The sequence below is a fragment of the Gallus gallus genome, chromosome 4 (genome assembly GCF_016699485.2).
Source record: "Gallus gallus isolate bGalGal1 chromosome 4, bGalGal1.mat.broiler.GRCg7b, whole genome shotgun sequence".
NCBI classification, from domain to species: Eukaryota; Metazoa; Chordata; class Aves; order Galliformes; family Phasianidae; genus Gallus; species Gallus gallus.
The window spans coordinates 30068648-30095800 of record NC_052535.1 but is presented as its reverse complement, the minus strand read 5'-3'; the positions used below and the strand labels follow the sequence as shown (position 1 = coordinate 30095800).

General features: G+C 43.1%; 1 protein-coding gene across 13 annotated transcripts in view; it reads right to left on the bottom strand.

Annotated features, from left to right (window-relative positions):
- GAB1 (GRB2 associated binding protein 1) overlaps positions 1 to 26936 on the bottom strand; it is a 96811-nt gene extending 69875 nt beyond the window's left edge. For 11 of the 13 annotated variants that reach the window (XM_040700284.2, XM_040700285.2, XM_040700286.2 and 8 more), the window contains exon 1: positions 26536 to 26936. In XM_040700284.2, the coding sequence (XP_040556218.1) occupies positions 26536 to 26607 (72 nt within the window). In that variant the 5' untranslated portion in view covers positions 26608 to 26936. Of the gene's footprint in view, positions 1 to 967; positions 1018 to 26535 lie in introns of those variants that run through there. The other 2 variants (XM_040700291.2, XM_040700292.2) reach the window with 1 other exon arrangement.
- Positions 26937 to 27153: the final 217 nt, after the last annotated feature.

Here is a 27153-nt window from a genome sequence, read left to right as displayed (position 1 = left end):
AACAAGTTTTGCAATGGCCTTAATAAACCAGAAGTCACAAATTTAAACAGATAAACCACTGCAGCATCACAAGAATTTAAAAGTCCTCTTAGTAGCAAGGACTGTGATACATTCATTATGGTTTTTCAGACAGTAACAAGAACCTAAATTATTTGCAAGCCCCCAAAAGGATTCTTTCCCCACTTCATGAAGTTTTGAATGTGTTAAGGAGATCTTTCTTAACTCCCTGTGGAATGATTTCAGACTTTCTCCCTTTTGTTATACACTTGCAGAGAGCTCTTAAAAGATCTGAAAATCTGCTCTCAAAGTTGACTGACATCCTTTGAAGGAAAGCATACTAAACACAATAAAGCCAGTTAACATTTCTTCGTCTCCACATCTTTGACGTCTGTACAAATCTGTACAAATCACAAATCTGACACCACAGGCAAAGAGAAACAGCTAGTAACAGGCATGCAAATTGGGTCATTGGATTATGACACAAAACCCCTGTCAAGGTTATCTCCATTTTCATACGGTTTTTCACCACAGTTCAGCAATGTCCATAACTTAAGCAAAAAAGCTTGGCTGCAATATTCCAAAAGTAAAGAAAGGTAAACATACACTTTCAAGATGAACTGAAATTTCTATTACACCAGTAATTATTACATGCGAAGGAGCATAGAATTTAAGCAAAACTGACTTGAATGATACACTCCCGATTGCACACCTGCACTTTTATTACACAGAGATAGTCTACTGACCCTAAACGCCAAGGCTGTTGAACAAGACTTTCAACAACGAAACACAGTTACTTAATGACTTACTGGAGACAGACCGTTGTTGCTTACAAAACAGTGCCCATCTGTCTAACTAGAAAAAAAGTAACATTATCCCGGGGGACAGAAAGCGAAGCTAGTGAGAAGAAAGGAAACAGCCCGTGTGCAAGCAGGACTGTGCTACGCTCAAGAAAGAAAGACAAACGTACCTTCGCTGGGAGCTGCCCCTCTGCCTCGGGCTGTCACCGCTCTGCTCACCACAGTGGTCCCCACACAAGCTACAGGCAGCTCGGCCTGGCCCACAGCCAGCTGGGTGACTTCAGCCACTCCATATTATCAAAGCAGCAGAAGCAGGGGACAGCAGGAGAAAATGGAGCACGCTGCAGGGTTTGCTCAGGCCCGCCGCAACCCGAGGGCAGCAGAGCCGGAAGCCCCCTGCCTCACACAGCATTGCCCTGGAGCGTTACAGTGCCCACAGCCTGCCTGGCCCCAGCCTCCTCGCGCTACCCGTGTCAAGCTTCAGTGGCCACATTAAGGAGCGGCCTGAGCAGGTGGTCAGTTAACAGGACCTATGCTTTCACAGTGTAGGGTAAGCCAAAAGACATGAATTTTAAAATGGCCTTGACAACTTCCAAATGTGATAAAATGTACTAAATTCCTGCAATAAATTATCTTGCACATTCTGAACTATTTCCTGAAACACGAGCTGTTCAGTCAAAAACTGAAAGGTCAAATTTGCATTGATAGCTTCGCCAACAAGTTTTCTGAAAAGAAGAGAGAAGGAAGAAACAAAGATGTCACAACAAGAAATCACTACCTATACTTAACACAAGAAGCCACTAGCTGTATAAAAGCAGCCTGAAGAAGTGATTTGTCCTGTTTTCACCAATATTCTCTTACCTTAAGGCCTAATGATTATTTATTTCTTCTCCAGTGCTACTTGGAAAGCCTTCCTTCCTCAAAAAGAGGGGAGGGGCAATTATCGACTGTCCCACTTTTAAGCCTTCCTCACATCCCATTGCAGATAACTGTTTATTTTTTTCCTTTAAGAACACAAGTACTTCATTACATCAGGATTATTTTCTTTTAAACAGTATATCCAAAATGGCTATTCACTATCCTTAATTAATGCAAGCCGCAGCCAGATGTCTTTCCTCAGGAGTTCAGAACTAAGCCCAAAGTTGTTATGAGAATAATCTGTGAACAGCAGTATGCTTAAGTAAGCAAATGCATGAAGAAGCCAGACATAAGTTCTTACCTTTGCCACTTTTCTGACTTCTAATGAGCCCACCTGGATTTTTTTATGCCTCCTTTCAACAAAGGAGAAAGGAGGCACCTGTGTCTTCTAGAACCATCACACTCCAATAAGAAAACTGAAGATGATAATTAGCCAGCCCTGTTCAGTTTGCAACTAATCAGGAATGCATAGCATTAAGAGGTCCCACATTCATCCAGCTGATTCTTTAGTGAGATCATATTCATATTAGCACTGATATGCCGCCACACTCAGGGAAGAAAAGAGCACAGCTATGCGTATGCCTTATTTTCACAACCTGTACTGCCAACGAAGCCTTTCAAGAACAAAACACATGAAGAAACAAACCCTGTCTCTTAACGCAGCCTGGCACTACAGTTTGAAAAAAGAGCAGGAAAGCATCTAAAGCTGTTACAGACTCAGTACTAGCTTTGCAGTGACCAAAACAAAATGAGCCACGGACGCCTAATAACCAAGAAAGAAGACCGCCCAGTCACACAGCTCACAAGCTACCACACACACCATCCCCCTCAGCTTCTCCGCCTGAGGAAAAACTGCACAAGGGACAGACCCAGCCCAAGCTATGCCCGTCACATGGCAGTACAGCCTGGCTGTCTGGTATGCAGCAAAGCAGAGCACCTTGCCTGTACAGCCCCTCCCCATTGCAGTGGGGAAAGAGAGACCCCAGTACCTTTTCACAGCTTGCTTCAGCTTTCTGCTATAACATCACATCACTATTTACTCCAGGGGACACAGTTTAGCCTCAGGGAGAAAAAGAAAAAAACCAACAAAAAGTAAAGCCTGCTACCATCAGGTGCTGTGATCTGCCAGAAAGCATTACTGAAATTCCCCAAGAGAATGTCTTCGGCCCAGCTGACAGTAACTGTAGGTCTGAATGACATATTTAAAAGCAATCAAGCTGATTACATTATGCATCAAAACATGGTTAAGTGGTACAGTTTTGCAGAAACATTTAAAGAACATCTGACCTTCTTGAGAAGAAATAAGGTTGAATTGCTAAAATACAAGTAAAAAAAAGAATCCAATAGAAAAAGTGAGAATTTTTTTAGTAGTTTGTGGATTAGAGAGCTTCTCATACCAAGCAAAAGCTTTACGTAAACAAATGCTGAATTTAGTGACCTTGCCTTAGGCAAGTGGAAGAGATTGTAGCACTACCGAGCTCTCCTATTCCTTTCTGGTGTTTTTTGTTTGTTTGTTTTCTTAGGTGCAAGTTATTTTCACCACTCCCTTCTCACCAGGTGTAGGTTCACTTCTAAAGCTCCCAGCAAACCACCTCTCCACTCAGTTGCAGCCTATTCTGCTGTTACAGACCTGCTACTCTCCAAGTTTCTGTACTCCCAGAACTCAAGAGAAAAAAGAAAAACAAAAAGCTGCTGCCTAAATGAGACACATTCATCAGGTCAGGAGAGAAGGAACTCAGCAGAGAAAGAAGTTAGTTGGTACACACTTCCACACACCTGTGCATTAGTAATTTTCACATGGTATGGCTTTTACTTTGAAGGCCTAGAGAAACTTACACAGTAATTCCATGAACATACACGTCAGCTTTGTTGAACCACCAGTAAGTCTAGAGTGCAATCTCACATTGCTCCAGAACTGTATTTCTGTGGCTCCACTACTGCAACCAAGTAGACAAGCGTGGAGTCTCAGGGTGGTTTGTAGAGGTACATCAAACAGTAACACCACTGACATGGCATTTTCAGCAAGGAGCACCCACCAATCCAGTCTACTTTCAGTGCTACTGTTGCTTGCTTGTTTTTAACTCATAAGAGCAGTGTTGATTCCACTTATGAGCAATGGGGCAACAGGTGACTCCTTCCTAAACACTGCAGTTCCAAAGGACAGAAAGACACAGATGGAAAAACTAATTCAAGACTTTTCTCCCAACAGTTATCAAATCATTGGTCCTATATACAGTTCTGCATCACATCTGTGAAATAAAAAAAAGAAAGTTATTTCCTAAGGGAAAAAGATCAAGGCCCACAAATCTCCTCGCATACAGAGGAGTGGATGTGTCTTCTTCCTACATAGAGAGGAAGAGACTACCAAAGAAGTGATTAAGTCAGCCAACGTGCCAACAGGAAAGGTTTCACATTTCAGCACTGCAAAGAAAAACCAAACACACAAAACAAAGAAATAAATTCTGCTTCCATGCATCAGGTCTGAGCAGGAACATTCACTAATGAAGGCTTCTGAGTCAATAATAACTTCAATTGAAGAGAAGTAAATTTCTTCCAAGTTACTTATTGACTATTCACTGTAAAGTCTTTGCATTTTATATCACAGGCCCACTAACGAAATTCCTTCCCAAACCCCACCCTTATCTCCATGCCAAAAAGTTCAAATTTGAAATTCTAGCCCCATCCTGGATTAACAATTCATGCTCTGTCACCAAGTCCTGTTTCGCAACCAGCCTTTAATGTAGTTGTAGCAAGAATGTCTATAAAACCTTAAGCTGCCAAGACCTGCTCTGATGCTACCATTCCAATGGCTCAGTCTCATTCATGGCTCCGTACAGCCTGGAGGCAGAGATATAAGGAAGGACAACTCTGCCAGAAGTTCAGCTACTTTTCTGCTACTGCTTCAGAGCTATATACTGATTTAAATTGAATGTTCACAACGTGTCAGCGATCTGAAGTGGAATCAATACATTATTTGTCTCATTTCATTCTTCCCTCATGAATTAAAGCAAGAACCAATCGCTTTCAACTGTTCATCAGAGAACAGACTGACAGCATACTACTACTAAACACTGTTGATCACAACTTTTGGTGTATGTGCTATTGATACGTAAGTGAAGAAATCCTCCAGAGCACAGTACACAGTCCTACAAAGAGAAGAAAAAAACATGCCTTATTTTCTCCATTCTGTGAGTAAATACGTCCATATGTTCTTAAAATACTCCAAATTGCATTCCTGTACATGATTCTTTCATGGAGTGCCTGTCAATAGGAAATCAGGGAAATTGGTTTTGCTGATGTGAGAAGTGAAAGCGGTACACAATATGAAATTTAAGGACTAATAAACAGCATTTGCTTTTAGGATTTCTAATTACTTTTTTTTTTTTTTTTAAATCACAGTAGCACGAAATTCAAAGAAGAAACATTCTAAATAGCAAAGCTATCTGGAAGCAAAGTTCTTAGGAAACAACATGACAAAGTGACAAAGGAAGTGTATTTATAGGTCTGCAAAAAGGAAAAAAATCACTGAAGCAGCTGCATGATTCTTGCACAGCAGCAGACAAAAAAAGTAAAAAAAAAAAAAGGAGGAAAAGGCAGACATAAGGAAGCAGGCAGTTTAAAACAAGTGTTTCAGAACTTATTACTGTCTCAGGTTACCGTAAAAGTATTTTATCCTTTAAAAGTGTGCTTTTTTCTATCCAATCCAGATTTCCTAAGTGCCTTTTCCAGTTTTCATAATTAAACCCATTAAATAAATAATTATACGACTATGACGCATGTTGCTATGGCAAGGATTGCGATAGCAAAGATTCAAGCTTTTATGACTTCACTACAAGGTCACATAAAAGACTGCTAACAAGCAAAATGTGTGGTGAAAGAGGTTACTTCCATTAACATCCACAGAAAAGAAAGGCGCTACGATGAAGCATGTGTCCATACTCTTGAGAGAGGTCTCAAGCAAAAAAAATGTTTCATTTCTTACTCCAATCTCTGCAACAACTCATTGAAGAGAGGGAACATGACTAGCTCATCCTTCTGGTTATATCTGAAAGGTATGGTAGCACAACTCCTGAAGAGGACAAAAAGCCCCAGGGCCACATACATTTATTTGCCCGCTAACCCCGCCAAACACTCTTTTGCCTTTCAAAGTATCCATAAAATGCTACGAGACTATGATCTTTAAAGAGGGTGCATTCCTCATCGTCTACCTTTCAAGTGGTGTTCAAGGCAGATAAACACCAAAGCCTCCCACCGCATAAGAACACGGGCTCCTTTCACACGGACCATTCCCAAGCAGCAAAGCGCAAGTCCACCCATGGAGGCACACCCGAGTGGCTCCAGCCAGGGCCGCATGCCGCTGCATGCACTATCTGCCTGGCTGTTCGCTTAGGTGAGGATATCCAGAATAAGACTGGGCCCCACAGAGGCCTTTTCTAGGGAGAATGGGGCAGAGAGCAGCCATCAGCCCTACACTGGATGGGCACAGGGAGAAGACGACAATCTGCTCCCAGATGGCCTACTTTTTCCTCAAGCAAAGCTCCCAGAACAGTCAGAAGCCCCTGTACAACGCAGTCACTGAAGACCGCAACCTACTGTGAGAAAGAGCAGCATTGACCTACCTGAAAGCTGCCTGTTAACCAGCAACTATTCACAGCACAGCACCATGCTGCCAAACCACCAGGAGCTGCTGGGGCGTTGGGGTGACAAACACCACTGCCTCTCAGAGATGCACGACCTTGAGCTCAGAATCCAAAGCAGAACTAAGAGCAAGATGCCTCATACCTGTTACTATTTTTACCAGTAAATCTTGTCCTAAAAATATTTGCGTGGGGAAGGAGGAAGAAAGGAAGATTTAGGGGGCGTCAGCTGAAAACTTCTAATCAAATACATACATGTATTCGAAGGCAAATAAACTGCTTTGATGCTGCTCCATGGTGAAGTCTACAATTTAGTGGAGAGGACAAGGCAAACAGACTTTCACATTAAGAGAAGAGGTGGGAGATTGAAAATGAGGGATGAAGAAAGCACACTCGTACTGAACTTTCAAAACAAGTTATTCCAGTTTAACCTTTTTCTTCCTGAACTGACGTAGCATAAATAAGAACCGATGAACTAATGAAATGCAAAGCTTATCCTGAAGCATGAAAGTATTATAATTATGCTGTGCTCTGCTAATTTTAGAAGATGGAGAAGAATGACTATACTATAATAAGTCAAATGTAAATATACAAGGCCGTTCAATCACCCATGCTGCTTAGCCCACTATTGGATTCTTCTCTGCTGCTTCTCAATTTAAGACAGTAAGAGCAGCAAGGAATTCTTCCACTACCTCCAGTTCATTTGCTGGGTTAAACAAATCCGTCCAACACCAGAGAAAGGATGACCAGTCACAACCTCCCTTACATTAAGATGGAATTACTGCCTGTAACTTTCCCTACCTGAGCCATGCAGACGTCTCACAGTACAAGAAAGAAATGCTACGTCTGGCATCTTCACAGTGCTTCAAACACATCATTGGCTTCACTTTCACATCTAGATTCTAGGCAAAAAGCCAGACTCATCACTACAGAAGTCACTGCACTAATGCCAGTGAAGTCCGGAGACTGCCATCTCTTACACAACACCCGAAATATTTGGACTGAAAAAAGAAATAATGAAAAACGACTGGTTAGTTTCACACAAGGGAACTTCCCTCGTAGCCACCACTTCTCGATTAAAATCACTTCAGGTCATGGCCTTAGGAGCCGCCTCCTTCCAGTAACACAGATTACGGCCACAGAACTACACTGAAGAACTGTGATAAAAAACACAACGTAGCTTTACATGAGTACATATGCTTACTATCTCTGCTTTAAGTTACCATAAAAACCTTCAAATAGCAAAATCTAAGCAAACCATCACATGCATATAAGGAACATCACCAACACAAGAGTCAGGAAACACTAAAATTATCAAGTTGCATTTCCTTGCAATGTTTTGGAATAGTGAGGAGCACAGAAAGGAAACAAGAATGTAGTGCAGCTGTATTTTCAGTCTTATGAAGAATTTATACCATTTATGATTGCTTTCTTAGGAAAATTAAAAGCTTTTTGTTTGCTAGCTTTACTGCAATATAGAGCTTCAGTTTCTGACAGAAATACAGGTATTCATGTTCTAACATTAATAAAGGACCACAAAAAAATTCTAAGCAAAAAGCAGAGAATAGTTTCATAACAGACAGATTCTGTAGCAGAAGCAGTCCTCACGAGTAAAACTGGCAGAATCATAGAATCATAGAATCGCTAAGGTTGGAAAAGACCCACAGGATCATCCAGTCCAACCATTCGCCCTTCACCAATGGTTCTCACTAAACCATGTCCCTCAACACAACATCCAGATGCTCTTTGAACACCACCAGGATCGGTGACTCCATCACCTCCCGGGCAGCCCATTCTTTCAGAGAAGTAGTACTTCCTCACGTCCAGCCTGAATCTTCCCTGGCGCAGCTTGAAGCCATTCCCTCTAGTCCTATCACTAGTCATACAAGAGAAGAGGCTGACCCCCAGCTCACCACAACCTCCCTTCAGGTAGTTATAGAGAGCAATAAGGTCTCCCCTGAGCCTCCTCTTCTCTAGACTGAACAATCCCAGCTCCTTCATCTGCTCTTCATAAGGTCTGTGCTCCAGACCCCTCACCAGAAAACATTTTAACTACAGAGCTCGGTTTAAAACCAGACTTATTTCATATTAGCAATAAATAGCAAAACTCCGATCGAGTTACAGCAGCTCTGAATCAGCAGCTTACTTGAAAAATTTTTTGCTAAATTTAGCTTGGCATTAACTCATTAGGTTTAGTCCTAGAGGAAGAAAAAAAGAAGTACACTGGGGCAGTTTTCCTTAGTATCAAAAAGGTTATCCGAGTGACTACCACATTCATTTTACACTACAGTGACACTTCAGTGTGACTTTACTTCAGTGAAAAAAGTGGGTCAGAAGCGATAACACATGAAATATCAAAAACATTCCTGCAATGAAAGTCCAAAAGCTCACCAGAAGCCCATGAAGGCAGCGTACTTGGGAAGTTATGGGGGAAAGGGGAGGAAAGAAGGAAAAAAAACCACCTCACATGATACAAACCATCCATCAGTGCAAACATTTTCAGCTTATTTCACAACAAGCCTGAAGCGTAGTGGTAGAGAATCTTCAGCTTCCATTTACCTTCCCCTTAGGAACTCCGATCCCAGCACTGATCTTCCACCTTTGGGGTGCTTTTGTGCAGGTAAGGGTAATCATGATACACTTAAACACATTTGATTTCCCACCATCTGCAAAAAAGGTGCTATCACCATTATGATGAGTGTCTCAAAAGCATAAAGATTTCATATGCCATTAGTGTGTCATACCACAGGGGCATATTTTGTTAATGCTACGTAAGATATTACACTACTTCACTTAGCTTTGCAGACTTTTAACCACACTCACCTAACAAGACAGGCGAGTTTGGCTTATACAATACGTAAACAAGCCTTAGAGCAAACATGCAGTAGAACAAGTTGAAACATTGGTCGCATTAGTTAAACCTCATTACACCTGAGTAGCCTCTTCATTTCCAGTTATTCCCATTAAGAACACTGCAGGTTAGTAAGATCAGAAAATAGCAAGTCATCATCTCCATCCCCCCGTTCCAGGAATCTCTTGGGCAGAGATGCAGAGGTATAACTGCAAGAGTAAGCAACAGCCCTGGATTGCTTCCAGGTGACTTTTACATCCACATGCAGACAGCTCTTTTTTCCCCCCAAGCATCCACTTCGAGTCTTGGGAAAGCTGAAACAGAGGCTGATCAGTTCTAATTCTACTACCAGCAGCCCCTCATGTCTCCAATGACCTCAGTGCATGCAGAACTCAAACCAGGTAGCTCACCCAACCGCTTACTCGTTCAGAGCAAGAGACTTGGATAACATAACAGCAGTTGGGATATGGAGATTCCCTTCACTGCAGAGCAAGTGGTGCAACATTCTAATAATTCACCATCAGAGCACCATTGAGACCTTTGGAAACAGCACGTTGTAGCCCCAGCAGCCACACCATCACTGCAAATGCATCTCCCATCCCCAGACTACCTCAGTTCAGCCTGACACAAGCTGAAAGAAGCATATCCAACAGAGTTTAGTCCAGGAGAGACAATTTTAATGGTGAAAGAAGCACTCAAATTCTGATGAGTTTTTTTAGCCCCTTCAGATGAAGGAATGCATGAGTCTTTTTTTTTTTTTTTAATTAGAATAATGAGATCATTAAATGAGAGACAATTTGGCTTTATAATTAAAAAAATATTTCATTCTTTCAGGAGCCAGCTTTCATATTTGTGTTTGCTTTTATATCTCAAAGGAATTCAAATCATGTGCACTATTCGGGACTTTACTGAAGGATGACCACAAAGAAACTTTGCAGCTGATACAGAAGACAGCAGCTTATCTTGGCAGCTCTCCTAACGGAGCGCAGATAATTCCCATGCTCTCCAGTTTGTATTCTGTCAATTGTTCCTATGCACAAACCCAAGCCATTTCAGCCTTACGGATCTCGACAGAGCCAAAGCCCCAGCTACAGAGCAATCTCTCACTCCACCCGGATTATACTGGGAAAAAAAAAAAAAAAAAGAGAAATTTCTTTTAAAGCCTGCCATGTGCTTTCCAAGCCCAGAGAGAGATGGGACTGTTTTTCAGTGTAAACTCCCCTGCTAGCACAGTTCCTTCCCTCAGTTACGTACAATCTCAGAAAGATGAAAGAAAAACAGGGGAAGTGGTCAATTCAATTACTCTGCTTTATAAAGAGTGTGTGTCTACTTACTGGGGTTGTGGAAAAAAAAGTTATAAACACATTTATTGGCATTTTTAAACGTGACAAATAATGACATGTCAAATGACGCACCCAGAGTAACAAGCATCCTCCTTGTCCAAAGCTGAACCTAACCCTTGTATATAGGGAAATGTAGGAGCATTTCATATAAATACCTGAGAAGTATAACCTACAATTCATTTGTACACATAATAGAATAGCCTGAATTAAGAATTGGATGAGAAAACAGTCAAGTTGTAATAGTTCAGAAAGGAGTTTAACCAGTTTACCCTAAATTTAAAAATGAAATATAAAGGAATTGCTGGAGCAGGCAAATAAAATTATTAGACAAGTGTCTCTACAGCAATATAGTGCAGTCACAAAAGGCTCTGAATTCAACCTTGAAAGAGCCTGAATGTTATGCATTTAAGAAGAAATTAGCCGTGGCATTTAGAGATACACACATAGTTAGAAAGGCTGACAAAAAATGACAGCAACTGCAGTTTGTGTCATCTGGAAAAAGCCTACATACCTACCCAGTGACAAACACTGACCATATCATCTAATTGTTCGCAGAACAGGCAATTCCAATAATCAAGAGACTTAATAATTAAGATGCATCCATCCATGTTCTCCTACAGCAATTGAGAACGTCAACTGCAGACATGGCTTACAAGAAAAGAGAAAATGCACTTCATTTGATATTGAAACAATTGTAGCAATATACAAGAGGCAATTCAGAGAAGAGGTTGCATTTAGGATCAAAGAGAATAAAGAAAACACTGTTCAGCTGAAACTTAAGTAAAACAAGCATGAGAAGTCATCTATGGACAGGTCAATGACAAAAAACAGCACAGATAAAGAGATAGAAGCTAATACAGAAGACGCAGGTCACCAAAGGAAAGCGGGACCAAAAGGAAAAGAAAAAAAACCAAACAAACACTACAATCTTTTAGGAGAGACGCTCATCAGACTACCAGAGTAGCAGAGTACAGCATCACAAGGCTAAACACGCGAGCTCAAGCAAGGAGGTACTGACTGTTTCCTAACATGAATAAAGATCAAAGGAAAATACACATGTAAATGAAGAATGAGCAGACCACTGACACAAGCAATCAGCTTGGAAAAGGTCACCTGTAGACATCTGTAACAGTCACGAGGAAAGACTGACCCAGGAAGAAGCCAAAACTTCCCAAGCACAGAGATGTCCCAGCAGAGAGTTTTCTGGGAATGCTCTTGGCTGTGAATTTTGCTCTCACCTCACCATTATAACCTCCAGGACACACTGCAGGGCCAATTTATTTACCCAGGTTTCTGCCTGAGGGATACAGGGATGGGTGTGAAGATTTTCCTGCTAGGAAACCAGAGAGATCTTCTCTTGGTACCATCAGTAATTTATAAGTTACTTAATTGTGTTAATTACAATATACCTACAGCAAGAGGTTATGGTAAGAGATGAAAATACATATTGCACTTCATTATGTTTCGAATGTATACTGATCTGGACACCCAGATAAGTTTGTACCACACTTCATGGAAGTTTAGTGTGTTCTTGCTAATATGTTCATTAACTTATCTGATTTTTTAAATCCGGAACTGTAACAAACATGATGGACACATTCATTTGGTCCTTTTATATCAATAGATGCCTACCAGAGCTAGTGTTGAAACGATATATCTTGGTTCTCACATACAACGATTAACAGAAAGTTCCTGAACTGTACTATTCATACCTTAAAGGTTGTTGCTTCTACCTAATCTTCAAAACATACCCTCAGGCAAAGCTCTCTATTTATCCCTTGAGATCGAAAGGTACAATCCTGCAATCACGTGTGTACCTCTTTCCACAAGGGAGTGAAGAGTTTTCTAAAGAGAAATAGACAGTAACAACAGCTAATGGTCTCAAGAAACTTTCTTCCAATCCGTCTTCTACACACCTACATCGCTGAAAGTTTAGAATCATAGAATCACCAAGGCTGGAAAAGACCCACAGGATCACCCAGTCCAACTACCCACCCATCACCAATGGTTCTCACTAAACCACGTCCCTCAACACAACATCCAAACGTTCCTTGAACACCTCCAGGGTCAGTGACTCTGCCACCTCCCTGGGCAGCCCATTCCAGTGCCTGACCACCCTTTCAGAGAAGTAGTATTTCCTAAAGTCCAGCCTGAACCTTCCCGGGCGCAGCTTGAAGCCATTCCCTCTAGTCCTGTCACTGGTCACACGAGAGAAGAGGCTGACCCCCAGCTCACTACAACCTCCCTTCAGGTAGTTATAGAGTAAGGTCTCCCCTGAGCCTCCCCTTCTCCAGACTGAACAATCCCAGCTCCTTCAGCCGCTCCGCATAAGGCCTGTGCTCCAGGGATCTGTTAGGGATCTGTTAAAAATTCTTAGGGATCTATTAAAAAAAAAAAAAAAATCATCGGTTTGGGACGCTGTGCTTCTTCATGGAAAGCCAAGATTAACACATTAAGTCAACAACTTCTATTTTGAAATAGTTTAATGCTCTAAGGAGATGACTGCTCTCCCCAAACGATGCAGACATGCGTCTGCTGTTGTCTGGGCCAATTCAGAGAATTGTTATTCACCGCTTGGTTGATTTCAAAATCAGACTACCCCTTCAGTAGGTTGCAGAGACTATGACATCACATTTATGATAATTTATTGCACAATTATGGTGGCTACGTCCTTGGATTTTATTTCGTGGGAAAGTATGTTTCTGCTACAGTCTCAACCATTCTCTTGGCTTACGCCTGCCCTCAAAGTTACAAGTTTTGGTACAGAGCTTCGCATGATATTTTTCCCTAACACCATAAAGGCGTTTTATAGCAACCTAAGGCTGTGTAGTTCAATTGCCTAGAGAAATATTTGCATTTTAAATTGAGACTTGCTGGAATTCACAAGCACTGCTTTAACTACTTGCTAAAAGGAATGAAGTAAAATCACACAATCCTCCAGCTGATTTTACTTCAATAATACCTGTGCCTTCAAGAAAAACAACAAAGATACTTTCAGAAGGCAAGGCTGTCATCTCCTCAAACGAGAGGCAAGAGTGATTACTGAAACCCACGGCGAGATTATAATTTAAGAGCTGCAGGTTCAAATGAAAAGATTTACACACCAACGTGATATTTAATGACTAAAACTGATAAAATACTACCATGGGACATCACAAGACAAAGTAATGCAAAAGGCTGAAAAAATGGGTTTCGTTATTCTTTGCTCAGTGTTATCTTCATTCCAACCAGAAATACTTCATATTGCAAAGTTAAATTAAAAGGCAATCATAAACAGGTCTTGTAATACTATAATTACAGGACCCAACCCTTACATTTTTGCTTCTGATTCAGCAAAAATTTCACCATGCAGCATGCAAGACACACAAGTATTTTCTACAGCGTTCAGCATAGCATTTATTTGAATCTGTACAACTCAGTTGCAAGGACTCCAAAATTCATGTCACAGAGGATACGATCAGAACACAAACTTGTTTCCACCTTCAGTTACTACACGGTACACCATTTTTAAGAATTAGGTGGCAATTATTTTTAGACTAGCACTATAAACAGAATAGTGTCTTCTGTCACGCTTCTCTTCTTGGCTCCCAATCATTATTCGTTACCTAAATGGCACCTCCAAGATTACTTTTGTAGCCCAAATACCATCATGGAAAGAAATCTAAATTCTTTCATTACTCGTACGGAAACAGTCTAAATAGAAGATGAGGACAGAAAGGGTATTCAGCTCTTTCACAACCTCTAAAATGAGCTACCAGTTCCAAAATCTCTCAGTCTTCTCTTTGTGAGGACCTCTGTCCTTGCCTTTACCGACTAGAAGAGAACAAATGGCGCACGGCAAGCCCTGTACTCCCATGCACACATAATCTGACAGAGTGAAGGGAAACAGGAGGGCATTTCCATAGCATCTAACAACAGTGGGTGTTTTTTTCTGCCTCAGCTGTCTTTTCTGAAATTGATATTAAACTAAGTTGGAATAATACTCTGTTGCTTTGATTGGCAAAGCCTGTTTGTGTTTTTATTTTTTATTTTTTAAATTGTGTGCTTCCCATGCTATATGAAAGGGAGCTAAAAAAAATCAAGGTAGTTTGTAACTGTCAAAAAGAAGGTGCCGTATTACAAGAAAAGAAGTATTAAAAAGTCAGTGTAACGTTCAGAGTGTTCTTACCTCACCTAGTCTATCCTTAATACATTTGACTCATTCTCAGCTTCTTCCCATTACAGCAGTGGAATCAGACAGGGAAGTGATGATGCAGAGATGGATAAGAAGGTACCAACATAAAGTTCCCAGAACAGCAAGTAGATCTTTCCTCTGCTATCTCAGGCAGACTTAAAACAGTAAACTAACAGTTCCATGTGCAGTTGCAGTGTAGAGAGCTGTGCCATTCAGCAAACTATACTGTGAGCTGGTCTATGAAGACTTAGGAGATATCTTCCTCTTAAAGTACAGACCAGAAAAGAGCAAAAGGGAATGAATGAGAGAGCAGAGGGGTGAGAGGCCCCCAAGGACATCAGCTTTATCTTCCATGCATCATTCTGGACTCACATTTGATTTAAAAATTAAAATAAAATGAAGTTTTTTTTTTTTTCTTTACAGATTAAAATTAATAGGAATAACAGTAAAAGCAAAGTTGGCGTGCTTAACAGCTTTCACAGATACGGGCTAAGAGGTCCAGCAGGTGGATAGAGGCAGCCCACATGTCTCGCAGTGCTCTGTGCCACCTTCTCGCCCTACCATGAGAGCGTGATGAGAAAGGAGGAAGGCCCCAACATTAGACAAGGCAGTGCCTATCCAAAGTGACTGGTTACATGGCAGGCACCAAGCACCTCAGCAGCGTACATACATGCAAGCTTTAAGAATAGAGAGAAGAGGTAACAGAGCAGCAGAGAGATATGAGGCAGCTTTCCCTACGTAGCTATGTTTATTAAATTCAGAAGCATGTTACTGCTTATACTCTGTTTTTATTGTCTGCTATCCTTCTTGTCCTGACCAACTGAACGGGGACAACAGTTTACAAGATTAGATACACTATCCACACACTTCCATTTCCATCACCAGCTGAAGTCTTCGTTTTTCCTATCTGTACACAAGGCAATTAGCTTCCCAAGCACGCTGACGGAGGGATATTCCCCCTCCCCACAAATACAATTTCAACTTCAGGAAAGGTGCCAGAAGCAAAATGTTTGTTTACTGCAGGCAGGAAGAGCTACCTATGATTCAGACATTAGGAAGTGACAGGATGGACTGAATTATGCAATTTAGAAGTAGGAAAATAAACACCAAGTAATTGCAACAAGAGGAAGGAGGAGGAAAGAACACAAGAGACAAGTTTTGGATCTTTTCTCTCGCTTGTGCAGGGCTGAAGCAGCAGGAGGCCCCCATAGGGCTTCTTCACCTTTCAACCCTTATCCTAGAGCTGCTGGCCAGGGACTTTCCTCCTTAGCACTGAGTAAGAAACATCTGTCCAGCTCGGACACTCAGCTGGAAAGGACAGATCATTGTTCCCTATTCCATTTAAGCAGTTGTAGCGTTCACCTCTGCAATCTCAATCCTACCCTCCCCGTTTAATCAGCAGCTACCAGCAGCAAAGGATTCAAACCACCAGGATGCTGACATTTTCTCCCCTCAAACACAACCTCAGTATGAGTTCAGTAGCAGCCGGGACACTTGGCTTCATTTCACTGCCACAGGGCATTCTGAAGTACCAGAAGCAACCACTGAAGTAGTTCGCCAGAAAAGCTCTCTGCCATCTCCTCAGCTCATACTGCATGGCCCATAATGGGGAAGCAACAAGTGCAATGAGGGGAAGAGGAGGCAGCCATCTGAAATGGGAATTAAGCAATGGAAAGTGGGGGAAAAGGTGACCAGCAAGAAAGCTTATTTTTCAGCCACCTAAGGGAAGCAGGAACATGCTTCAGCCCTGTCCAACACCAGTTAAAGACCAACAAGAAAACCTCTTCCCATAAACAGAGAGCAGAAGCTCCCTGATGGGAACGCTTCTGCCTTGCCAGCAGTTATTGGAAGCGAGTGGGCACCTCATCTGTGTTGCTAATGACTTTGCACCTCCCCTTCATACTGCTTGCTATTGACTCCCAACAGAACATGCTTAAGCAAAAATTCTAATTATGCAGACTGTTGCTGCAGCTTAGAAGTGCATCCATTCCAATGCTAGAACAGCCAAGTAGAACATTTGAATCTGCCAGCTGTGGCTGTACTACAAGAGAATGCTACCAAGAACACTAGCAAATTTAGGTCAAGTCCTGTCCCATTCGTAGAATTATATAAAGACATTCCTGCTACTAATCATAAATCAGACAATAAATTGCCTTTTTTTCCTCCCCCGATCCTGGAGCAGTAGAGATTCATAGATAAACTGAGCTGTCAGGCCAGGGAAACACGCAAAGGACCATGAAAAGGCAATTACCTTAGCATTAGAAGTACACGCCATAGCAGAAAACTCTGCAGTTACTTGTCCTGGCACAAAATTACCCTGGGATGAAACCAAGGTTAAGTTTCCCAATTTACACTAATGAGTCACTTGAATGCTACTCCTTACTTCATATCTCTTTCCCTCCCAGCCCCCAAATCTCCCTTCTCCTTCCAAAAACTCCAGATGGGAAAAACAAACAAACAAACCAGGTGTCATCTCAGTAATAACCAACTCTTGAATCTGTGCAAGTGTTCTATCTGCTGACAGACCTTCAACAGTAAACAGTAGTTTAAGTTACTTGTCACAGAGCTGACAAGCTTCCACGTTTCACTTCAATTGTGCACAAAGACAACCACTAGATAGGTGACAACTCAGAAGGTGACATTACCTCAACCCTGAGCTTCAAGGATGTTATTTTACACTGGCAACAAACAAATCATTAGACTACAAAACTCATCTATGCAGCACAACATGAGCTTTCAGTAACAATCATGTAGGCCTGTACCTAGTAAGACATCAGTATACACAAGAACCAGGAGGACACTTATGTTTGATGCTTACTCTTGCACTTCTTCCTTTAAAGTCATCACCCGTAGCAACAGAAAATGGCTTTGTAAATACAAAGTTTACCTAACGTCATCACCAGAACATTTCTGCTTATAGTATATAATTAAAAAGCACCATGTAAAAAAAAAAAAAAAGCCAACCGTGGCATTCTACAGTAAGTGAAGTATTCAAAAGGGATACCATTGTACCACTTTGTGGCTTAAATCTCAAATAAAGTTCATATAGATCCCTATTTCCTAGGAAGGCAGAGCTGCCAGTCTGGATCGTGCCCATTAACTACCTCTGGTGCTTGCAGCACATCAGCAGAGCTAGGAATAGACTGGATCATAGGTGAATCAATGGAACCGGTTAAAATGCAACATTTTGGAAGCCTTTTTTGTCACGCCCCAAATCTCCACGTGTTCATTCTTACAGCTGTGAGACGCTTTCGATCCAAGTCCCTTGGAATCTCCTGCATTCCTCACTCAGACCTCACATGGCAGAACTCCACTGCCTAATCTGTTCCGGGAAAAGCGAGCCTCTTCAGATTCAGGCTGCACTGAGCACCCTCCCCTCTACCTCTCTTCGTCCCCTTCTTTTCGCTACATGAGGACAAATCACCAATGCATTTCCTAAGTCCATGTAGTATTTCGATAGCCTCTTTGCTGTTCCTTGACAAAAAGTACACAGTATCAATCCGTACAATATCCACTACAAGCAGCAGACAAGTAATCCCTGCTGTCTTTCCTAGTATGTTTTTTTTCTCAATAGTGCTTCCTGGGCAGGGGCAGACTTGCTGCCAGTATTTCAGGACACTTCCAAGGATCACAAAAATGTATCATAACTGTTTGTCAGATTATGCATATGAACTTTGGACTTCACCAATATTAACTACTGCTCACATACTAGACCTAGCCGTTTCTAAAAGTAATCCTTCACAACTATCAACCCTCCTCTGTACCATCCCCCCAAAAACCAAGCCCAACGTTTCTACCACACCTAATCCAGCTGAAGAACCCGCAGAGGAACATAAGCACCAGAGAACTGTAAACAAAGCATGCATGAAGGACGAATGGGAACATTTGTCTAGCATGTTACATGCCTCAGAGCAGTTCTTCATGCAAAGAAAGACGACAAACTGACAGTATTTTCACACTTGATTCATGCATATAAACATATAGAGAGAGGTATCACCCTACTTACAATCTTAGGATTAAAAATCTGTTTTTATTTGGTAACATGTGCGTATCTACTTCTTTAATAACTCCTCCTAATGTACTGTAATTTCTGTGTGTTGATCGTATCGCAGGTCTGTTTGAAGGCAGAGGAATTAACTGTTTGAATAGCTTCCTGTATTCTTATTCCATACGCCAAATCTAATCCCATGAACTCCTCCTGTCAGCAATAAACACCTACACAAGGTTTATTTTGCTTTTGAATCCCAAGCCCGAGACAACACAGAAAAATAAACTGAAGTCTGTCTATTTTTGCGTTGTTTTTTTCTTTTCCCTTTTCTTTTGAGGCCAAAATACTGAAAAGCCCAAAAGCAGCTGTAACCCCAGTGGAGAGAAACGTGCTCACCCGCACCACTGAAACGCATCACATTCCTTCTGGGGTGGAGACAGACTTACCCTGAAGGAAGGCAGGCAGCAGATCTGCCATCACCCTGCCCCAAGGCTGGCTGTGCTGGAAAGTGGGTGGGGAAGCAGATTTAGTCTGTGACAGCCACTATCTCCACTGCCACAAAGGTTTTATCTGTTGTTGTTTTCACTTATAAAAAGAGCAGAACAACCGTCACGTGACCATCTAGCCTGCTGGAAAACTAGTGTTGAGAACAGGCGAAGAGAAAGATAGCTTTTGTCCTGCTAGACAAGGTCATCCCTATAACATAGCGCCATTCCCACCCACCTCTACCTGCAGAAAGCCACATGGCCTCCTCTGCAAACACCCTGACGCCAAGATTCCTAATTCAAGCTTGCCAGCGTTTGGCAGATGACAAAAACCGAGCTCCTTTAGAAAAAGCAGAGAAGACAAAGTTTGTTCTTCAAGAATTCCCGAGAAGTGTAAAGCACAGCACCCCAAAAATGAATCTTTTTAAATGATTCTGCCAATAAAGTGCTACATTAGCAAAACCCTTTAAAGTTCTTGCTGTAGGACGTGAACGCAGCTGCGCATAAGTGGCAGACTGCTAAGCTAAGTGGGCACAGCATCCCAGCAGAAGCACCCCCTCTTCAAGGCTTCACACTGATGGCCTTCACCACATCGCTCTCTCACTCCTCCTCCTCAAATGAAGATGGCAAGAAGAAAACATGATGGGGAAAATAAAGACTCAAGGGTTGAGATCAATTTAATTGAAGGGAAAAGAGAAAACAAGCAGCAAAGGCTGCGCAGAAGCAAGCGACCTTCAACCACGTACTAGAAAGCAGGACTTCAATGAGCATAGCGGCTGACTGTGGGTACAGAGCTCTCAGTACAAGGGCCCTCTCCTCCCCCCCAGAATGTGTTATTGTATGGTGTGGAATACCCCTTTGGTGGGTTTAGGTCAGCTGTCCTGGCTGTTCCCCCTCCACAACTCTTGCCTACCCCCAGCCTCCTGGCTTCAGAGAGAACCCTACTGAGACGCCAGCACAGCTCAGCAACATGAGAACATCAGCGTGCTATCAGCTTTGTTGTAGCTACAGGTGCAGAGCACAGTACCATACAGGCAGCTCTGGGGAAGTGAACTTCATCCCAGCCAGAGCCACAACACAGAGAATTACTTTGATTACGAAAAGGGAGTTAAGCAGTCAGTTCAGTCTCTTTCATCTCAGTGAAAGTCACCATATGTGTATTTCCCTCGTGGATGTTGCTAAGACAGTCAAACGCTATAATCTATGATTATTTTTACAACTGAAAGCAAAGTGGCATGTTCCAAAATAAAACTTTTGTTAACAGCTGGAAGCAAGACCAAACACAAGTATGAAACCAAGACTTTCTTAGAAGCCAGCAGAAAACACAACTACCATAAACCTAATGCTATTTGTACAACTACAAATACTTTCTAAAGTAAATAATGCAGAGAAATAAAAAAAAACCCACAACCCAGCAATAGCCTATTAAAGACTGACAAAGAAGGAATTGTGAATAAACAGTACTTTCCTTTTGCTCGGGAGACAGCAGAATTTTTTCCTGTTCCCCAGCCCCCCAAAAAGGAGTACTGCCTTAGAAACGCTTGGTTTTCCACACGTGAATCTTAATTTGCACTAGAATCCCTAGAATAAGAGCAAATAACACTGAACTGACAATATTCACCTGTACACCACGTACCTGCCTTGACAAGATGATTCCTTTTTGTCTGATCTTTCTGCCTGCCTTGCTCAAGTCATTTGCATGACACAAGGTCTTTCCCTCCTAGTGAAATACTGCAATTAAGTTGCAACAGATTAAATTGCTTCTATTGGCAATAAAATGATTAGTCACCGAAGCATGGAAAATTTTAAGGTCAGTTTAGAAAGTCTCAAGATGTTTGTCACTGCAATACTATAGAAGAAGGTAGGATGAAAAGTAAGGTGGTCTATCTTTGCTTCATCGGCTCTATGTAAGAACAAAACTTGCATCCCATCAGCTGTACTTCTTGAGTTAAGAAAATACTTCACCCGATATAATTTGGTGAAGTTTGTTTTTTAGACTAGAAAAATCTAATAGCAAAACTTAAATAAACATTAAATAACCAAACCAGAGCCCCCTACAGTAAAAATGAAATTACTCTCTTAAAACTACAACATCTTGAATCGTTGATGCTCCTTCCACTTTCTAACCAAGACTCCATTCAAAGCCAAAAGCCCAAATTGAACAAGAGATGAATTGTCCTAAAGATCTACAAGATTACCTTTGATTCTAAGCTATTGATCACGTCAAAAACAAGGCAATTGAAAAAACAAACAACCAAAACCAACATCATGTCCCAGAAGCGTGAGCAACCATTCCAAGTTGTTAAGATTTTTTTCAAAGGACACTGGAAATGATTTTCTAGCATTCTCTTCTTTCTAAACGGGGGACAGTTCAATACCAAAAAAAAGAATGAAACCCAAAGGGTTACAACCCACCTGGATGGCGTCCTCATCAACCAAAAATAACACTGCTGTACAAGCATTTGGGAGCTGTAAAGCACTTCCAGAGGGCTCCAAAATTGATGTTCATTTTGACAGTCAGGGCCCAGACCTTTTAGAGCTAAACTGGCCAATAAAAACATCCCTTTTTTCAAGGCACTCAACTCACATTTATTTTACATAGATGCTTTCCTAATATTTGGACTTACAATTGATTGAAACGTAGAAAAAACAAGGACATCTGTATTTAACTGCAAGTTAGATTTGGAGTATTTCATGATTTCCTTTGACTTGAAAGTGTGTGTTGCTTAAACTCAGCGTTCAATACTGCAAGACTGTGTGCGTATGTGGAATATCAGCTGCTATGCAGCACCACAAAAAGCTGGAAAAAAATTCACAGTGCATATCAATACAGTACATTCTATGAAAATCAGAGTAACTTATCTTTCGTAGGACATGTATGAATGATAAATACTTGCACGTGGAGGTCCATGCTGCAAAAGCGAGCCTTTCAAGCAAAGAGTAAGCTTGCAAAGGTCAGCATATCCCTAAAGTTCTACCCAAGATTGTTTTAGCACCTTCCGTCAGCACACGCTACCTGCTTCTATTAGCAAAGCGAACATTCGGCTTACTTCTGCTTTCCCATGTGTGGTTTAGGGTTTACTAACTGATGTTTAAAAATATCAAAAGTCACGATACTGCTCCTGCACGGTGCACAGAAGAAGGGAAGGAACAGGCTTCCTTTCAGAACATAACGTTTCTACACTGCAAAATCGTCAGCAACTCCTGGAGGAGCGAAGCACAACCAAGTTCAGAATACTCAGTTGGCACATAACATTACCTGGTTACAGCCACCTGCCTTGAGTTCTTCCCACCCACTTTTACAGGGACAGCACTCTGATGTCAAACCAGCTCATCTTGTTGTGTTGTTGGTTGGGTTTTTTTTCTTCCTATTATTGTGTGTAAATTGACTGGCTCCTTAGATTTGCTCGCTGTACTGATGCAAGATCACAAGAGGTTTGAAGGCAAACAGGTGCCTTCCAGAAAAAGGGCTTTTGTCATGCACTTCAGCTTCTACCAGATTACAAGTGTTCTGCTGAATAAAACATTTCTTAACGCCATTACATCTCTTAGCACATTTAAGTATTACTCAAGAGAGAGGGGATACCCACATGATTAATGCCAAAGAATAACTGCCAAAGAAGACCAGAGTGAAATAAGCGGTTTTTAATACTGCCATTCCTATAGTGGCTTAAGCCAAGGCTTTACAGCATCAACAGCTACTTCAGTAGTCCGTCCCTTTTTTGGTTGCTGTCTACAACTACGACCATTTGAATGAGAAGTAGGATGCTACGCAGCCTTCTCTGGAATACATCAGTACTCCTTGACTGTCTTGGGGAAATCAAGTTTATTTCTCATTTTTAAACTCTTCATTTTTAAATAATTAAAAATGGGATAGATAACGGGATTCAAATAGCCCAAAGGATTTTTAGTAACCAGCTAACCCAAAGAAGTGCTTTTTCTTCCCCCAGTATAGTCTGTGAGACGGTTCTGCTAAAATCTTACCTTTTATTTCAGTCTAAGTAGAATGCGTTAGAATATCAAGAATTATTATATCTTCACTTAGAAACGCAAGCCAGTGCAAAAAAAAGTTCAGCTCTACCACACTTTATTAAAAAAAATAAGGAAACCACGGAACCACTTGCTCTTTACATCACTAGACTCTACAAATCAGTTGTACAAATGAAGCACCAACACTAAAACCTTGACTTTAAGCATATCCAGTTATCCTGCTGAGCCCCAGATGCCACCCAAATGAAAGCAAAGTCGCCCTAGGAGAGAATTCAGAAGACTTACTAACATTCACTCCAGTTTTTCTCCCTAGCTTTACCAAGAGCAGCTGTGTTGAAGTATCTGGTGGCTTCCTAACGCAACAGCAGTACAATATTCTATATGCTGCTGCCACAAGGAATGAGTTACTTAAGCAGACAAACACATAGCAGACCTGCAGTGTAACAGACCTGCGAAACCATGGTTTGCGATCACTGACTGGGGAAAAAAGGGATTTCCAATTAATCTTTAAAAATAAGAGAACCGAAGAAGTAAAAGCGCAAATCGGTGACAGTTGGTCAAGAACTCCCCAACACTGAAGGCAGCAGATGAAGTCAGGAAAGGAAACAATGCAGGACATAACAGAAGTCACCAAACTTAATGGCCTGTATCCTTGTGCAGAAACAAGTTCTTTAGTGCGGCTCACACAAATGCTGCACAGGCTGCAGAGACTTGTGCAGGATTTAGCCCCAGTTCCCTTTCCCTTCCTTTCTCCTAAAACCACATCTTGATCTCAGAGCTGCAGCTGACACCAGAAGTTACTTTAATTTTCCCCCAAAATCTGCAGCTGAAAACCACCAGCCTGTCCCAGCAAACAAACTGTTGTGCACACCAGCCCCAGGGAACCAACAACAGGTGCCAATGGTTATTGGGAAGTCACTTCTGCACCCAGAACTCACGAACGTGACATTAAAATAGGACTCCTTTTAAGAGGGGGAAAGATATGCGTGGCATTAAGTCATACAGCCGAGTAAATCTGATTTTTCCACCTGCAGGATAGTTTCCTTTCTTTTTTTAGCCTCCGAATGATTGTAAGCTTTAGTACTGCATCCAACTATTCCAAACTAAAAACTGCAGTCCCTGTGAAACATATGTCTGTGCACCAGCTTCAAAGTGCTCCTTTTCACCCTTCCTAAGAACCGAAGCCATATTTAACTGAAATCTCAGACTTTTTATCTCCCTTCACAGATGGTAACCTGGATTTGCCCCAACACTTGCATGCTAAAACTAATAGGGCGTGAAGTTACAATTTTCCATATATATATATATGTGAAAAGTATGCGAAGCAGAGAAACAGTTTCCTACTGAAATCACTTTCCCATCTTTTCTTCTGGTACAGCTTCTTGAAACATCACCAGGATAAAATATGGCTTTGAAAAAAAACACAGCCTTTCTGTGTCCCAGCACAAGCATAGAATTACAGAGAGCAGGAGCCAAAGCTTCAATCAGCACGCTCACTTAAAATTCACTCACATTTGTCAACCTTTGCTTTGCTTAAGGATGGCTGTTACTTTTATGCCTTTAAAACGAACGCGAATCTTTAACTCACGACTGATCAGGCACCACAGACAAGCAAGAGGAATTTTACTTTCAAATCCTGCTTTCTCTTATACAGGAGAGTACAAGCAGAAATCAGTTGGCAACTACGTGCAACTTATGACCTTATGGCCTCCAGTGCATCCAGATGCTAAATCAAGCCCTGCTGATGTGAGCCTGCCATATGCTCACTCAACTCGTACGCTGCATCCTCAAAAAGCAGATCCCTGTTTCAAGGGAAAATAAATTACTTCTTGAGGACAGGGTGCCACTTGATGAAAAGAACAGTCGGTTTTGCCCTCAAAGGTTCTGATGTTATTCTAATACGGAAGCAGAAATTCACTGAAAGGACAGTTATGTGGAAGAAAAGCTAACATCTTTAGGAACTCATTTACGGTATCGTTTTTGGACAGCAAACTCTTGTTTACACTTTCTTCCATAATTAATGAGACCGTACACGATTTGGAGCTCGAGGGGGAAATCAACTCAAACTTGAGCAAAATGAAGTTTTCCCAACTGCTACACAGTGGTATCCTCTGAGCATACACACATGCAGAGAACCAGGCAAAAATGCAGCGTGTGTCCAATCCAGCAGGGAAGCACAACCCTCCCGTGTCCCACCAGGTCACGGTCTGCAGATCTGATCCTGCGCCCTCTGCATGAACGGGATTTCTGCCGTTGGGAATCACTGAATGGACTATCCCTCTGTTTTTAAGCTTGAAGAGTCCCATTTCACCAATTCCCTGGAATGCAAAAAATGGTCCACAAAAGCAACAGTTCTTTTTCAAGAAGCGATCGTTAATCGCTAACAGATGAAAACCAGCGTGGTTACGCTCAGTTCCACGCTCAGGAATCCTCAAATCAAGGTTTAGCCGTTTGAAAAAACACTGATAATTGCAAAGGCCGCTTCTATTTCAATCCCATCCAACAGGCTTAAGGAAAATAAAAATAATTAAAGAAAGAAAGAAAGAGAGAAAGAGAGAGAGAGCCCCAGCATTTCATACCAATTACACAGATCCCATGGAGCTGTGCCGGTGCCAATGGGAAAGGGCCCGGCGCAGAGGTTCCTGGCATCACCCGCACCTCCTACGTGACCCGCCAGCCGCCCGGCAGCACCCCGTGCCCCAGCCTCGCCGCTGCCCTGTCACCGAATCTGCCCTCTCAGCAGACACGCTTCCATTTTCCTGCGCACTAAACGTCAGCTCCACTGAAGCCTCCACTAAAAACACGGACTTCTGAGCAACAGCGGGCAGATAGGAAAAGAAAAAGGCACACTTCGTGCAACTTCTCCCCCCCCCCCCACCCCCCCCCCGCTCCCCCCCTCCCGATCTATAGAGCTCCGGTCCCAAGGGCAAAGGCTCCCGGCGGCGGGGAGGGCTCCGCGCAGGGCATCCCGGCGGCGGCACCCCTCGGCCGAGGGCGACCTTCCGCCGCCCCCCGCGCCGCCCCGGCCCCCGAGCAGCACCGGCGGCGGCCGGCGAGTGTTTACGTTTAAAATACATCTACACGGAGCTCGGATCCAAAGGGAAGAAGGGAAAAACTCCGCCCCCCTCCCGCTCCCGACTCTCTCGGAAAGGCGATCGAAACGAGGCAGAAAGATCCGGGAAAAAAAAAATAAAGAAAGAAGCAAGAAAAAAAGGAAAGCGGGCCCGGGAAGGCGGCGGGACGCTGCCGGGCGGAGGGCGCACCGTCCGGGCCCGGCGGGAGGCACCGCGCGGCGGAGGCCGGGCCGGGCGGGGGGGGAGCGGGAGAGCCGCGAGGGGAAGGGGGCACTCACGTAGCGCTTCAACTTCTTCTCCGGTGGGGACTTTCGGAGCCAGCCCGAGCAGACCACTTCCCCGCCGCTCATGGCTGGGCCGCCCGCCTCGTCCTCCTCCTCCTCCTCCTCCGGCGGCAGCGGCCGGGCCGGGCCGGGCCGAGGGAGCCCCGAGACGCGGTGGCAGCACCGCGCCCGCTCCGGCCTCCTGGGGCTGCGGGGCGAGGGAAGGGGCGGGAGGGAGGAGGGATGGGCGCGGGCCGTGTGTGTCTGTCTCTCACGCACAACGAGCGGCCGGAGCGGAGGGCGAGCGGGGCCGGGGCGGGAGGCTCCCCCTTCCTCCTTCTCCTCGTCCTCCCGCAGCCGCCGTCTCACACACACATCGGGAAAGCCGACAGGGGCGGCCGCCGCCCCTCCGCCGCAACTCGAGCTCCGGCGTCCCGGGGCAGGCTCCGGCCGCCGCCCCGCCTCGCTGGCACCGCCCCGCGCCGCGGGACCCTCCCGCCCCTCGGCCCCGCTGCTGCCTCCTTCGGCGGGGCGGGAGCGGCCGCTTCAACCCCCCCACGCTCCGCGGTGGGGCCGGGTCTTCTTCCTCCCGGAGGGATTTGTTTCGCTCCTCGCGACCCCCACCCCTCAGCG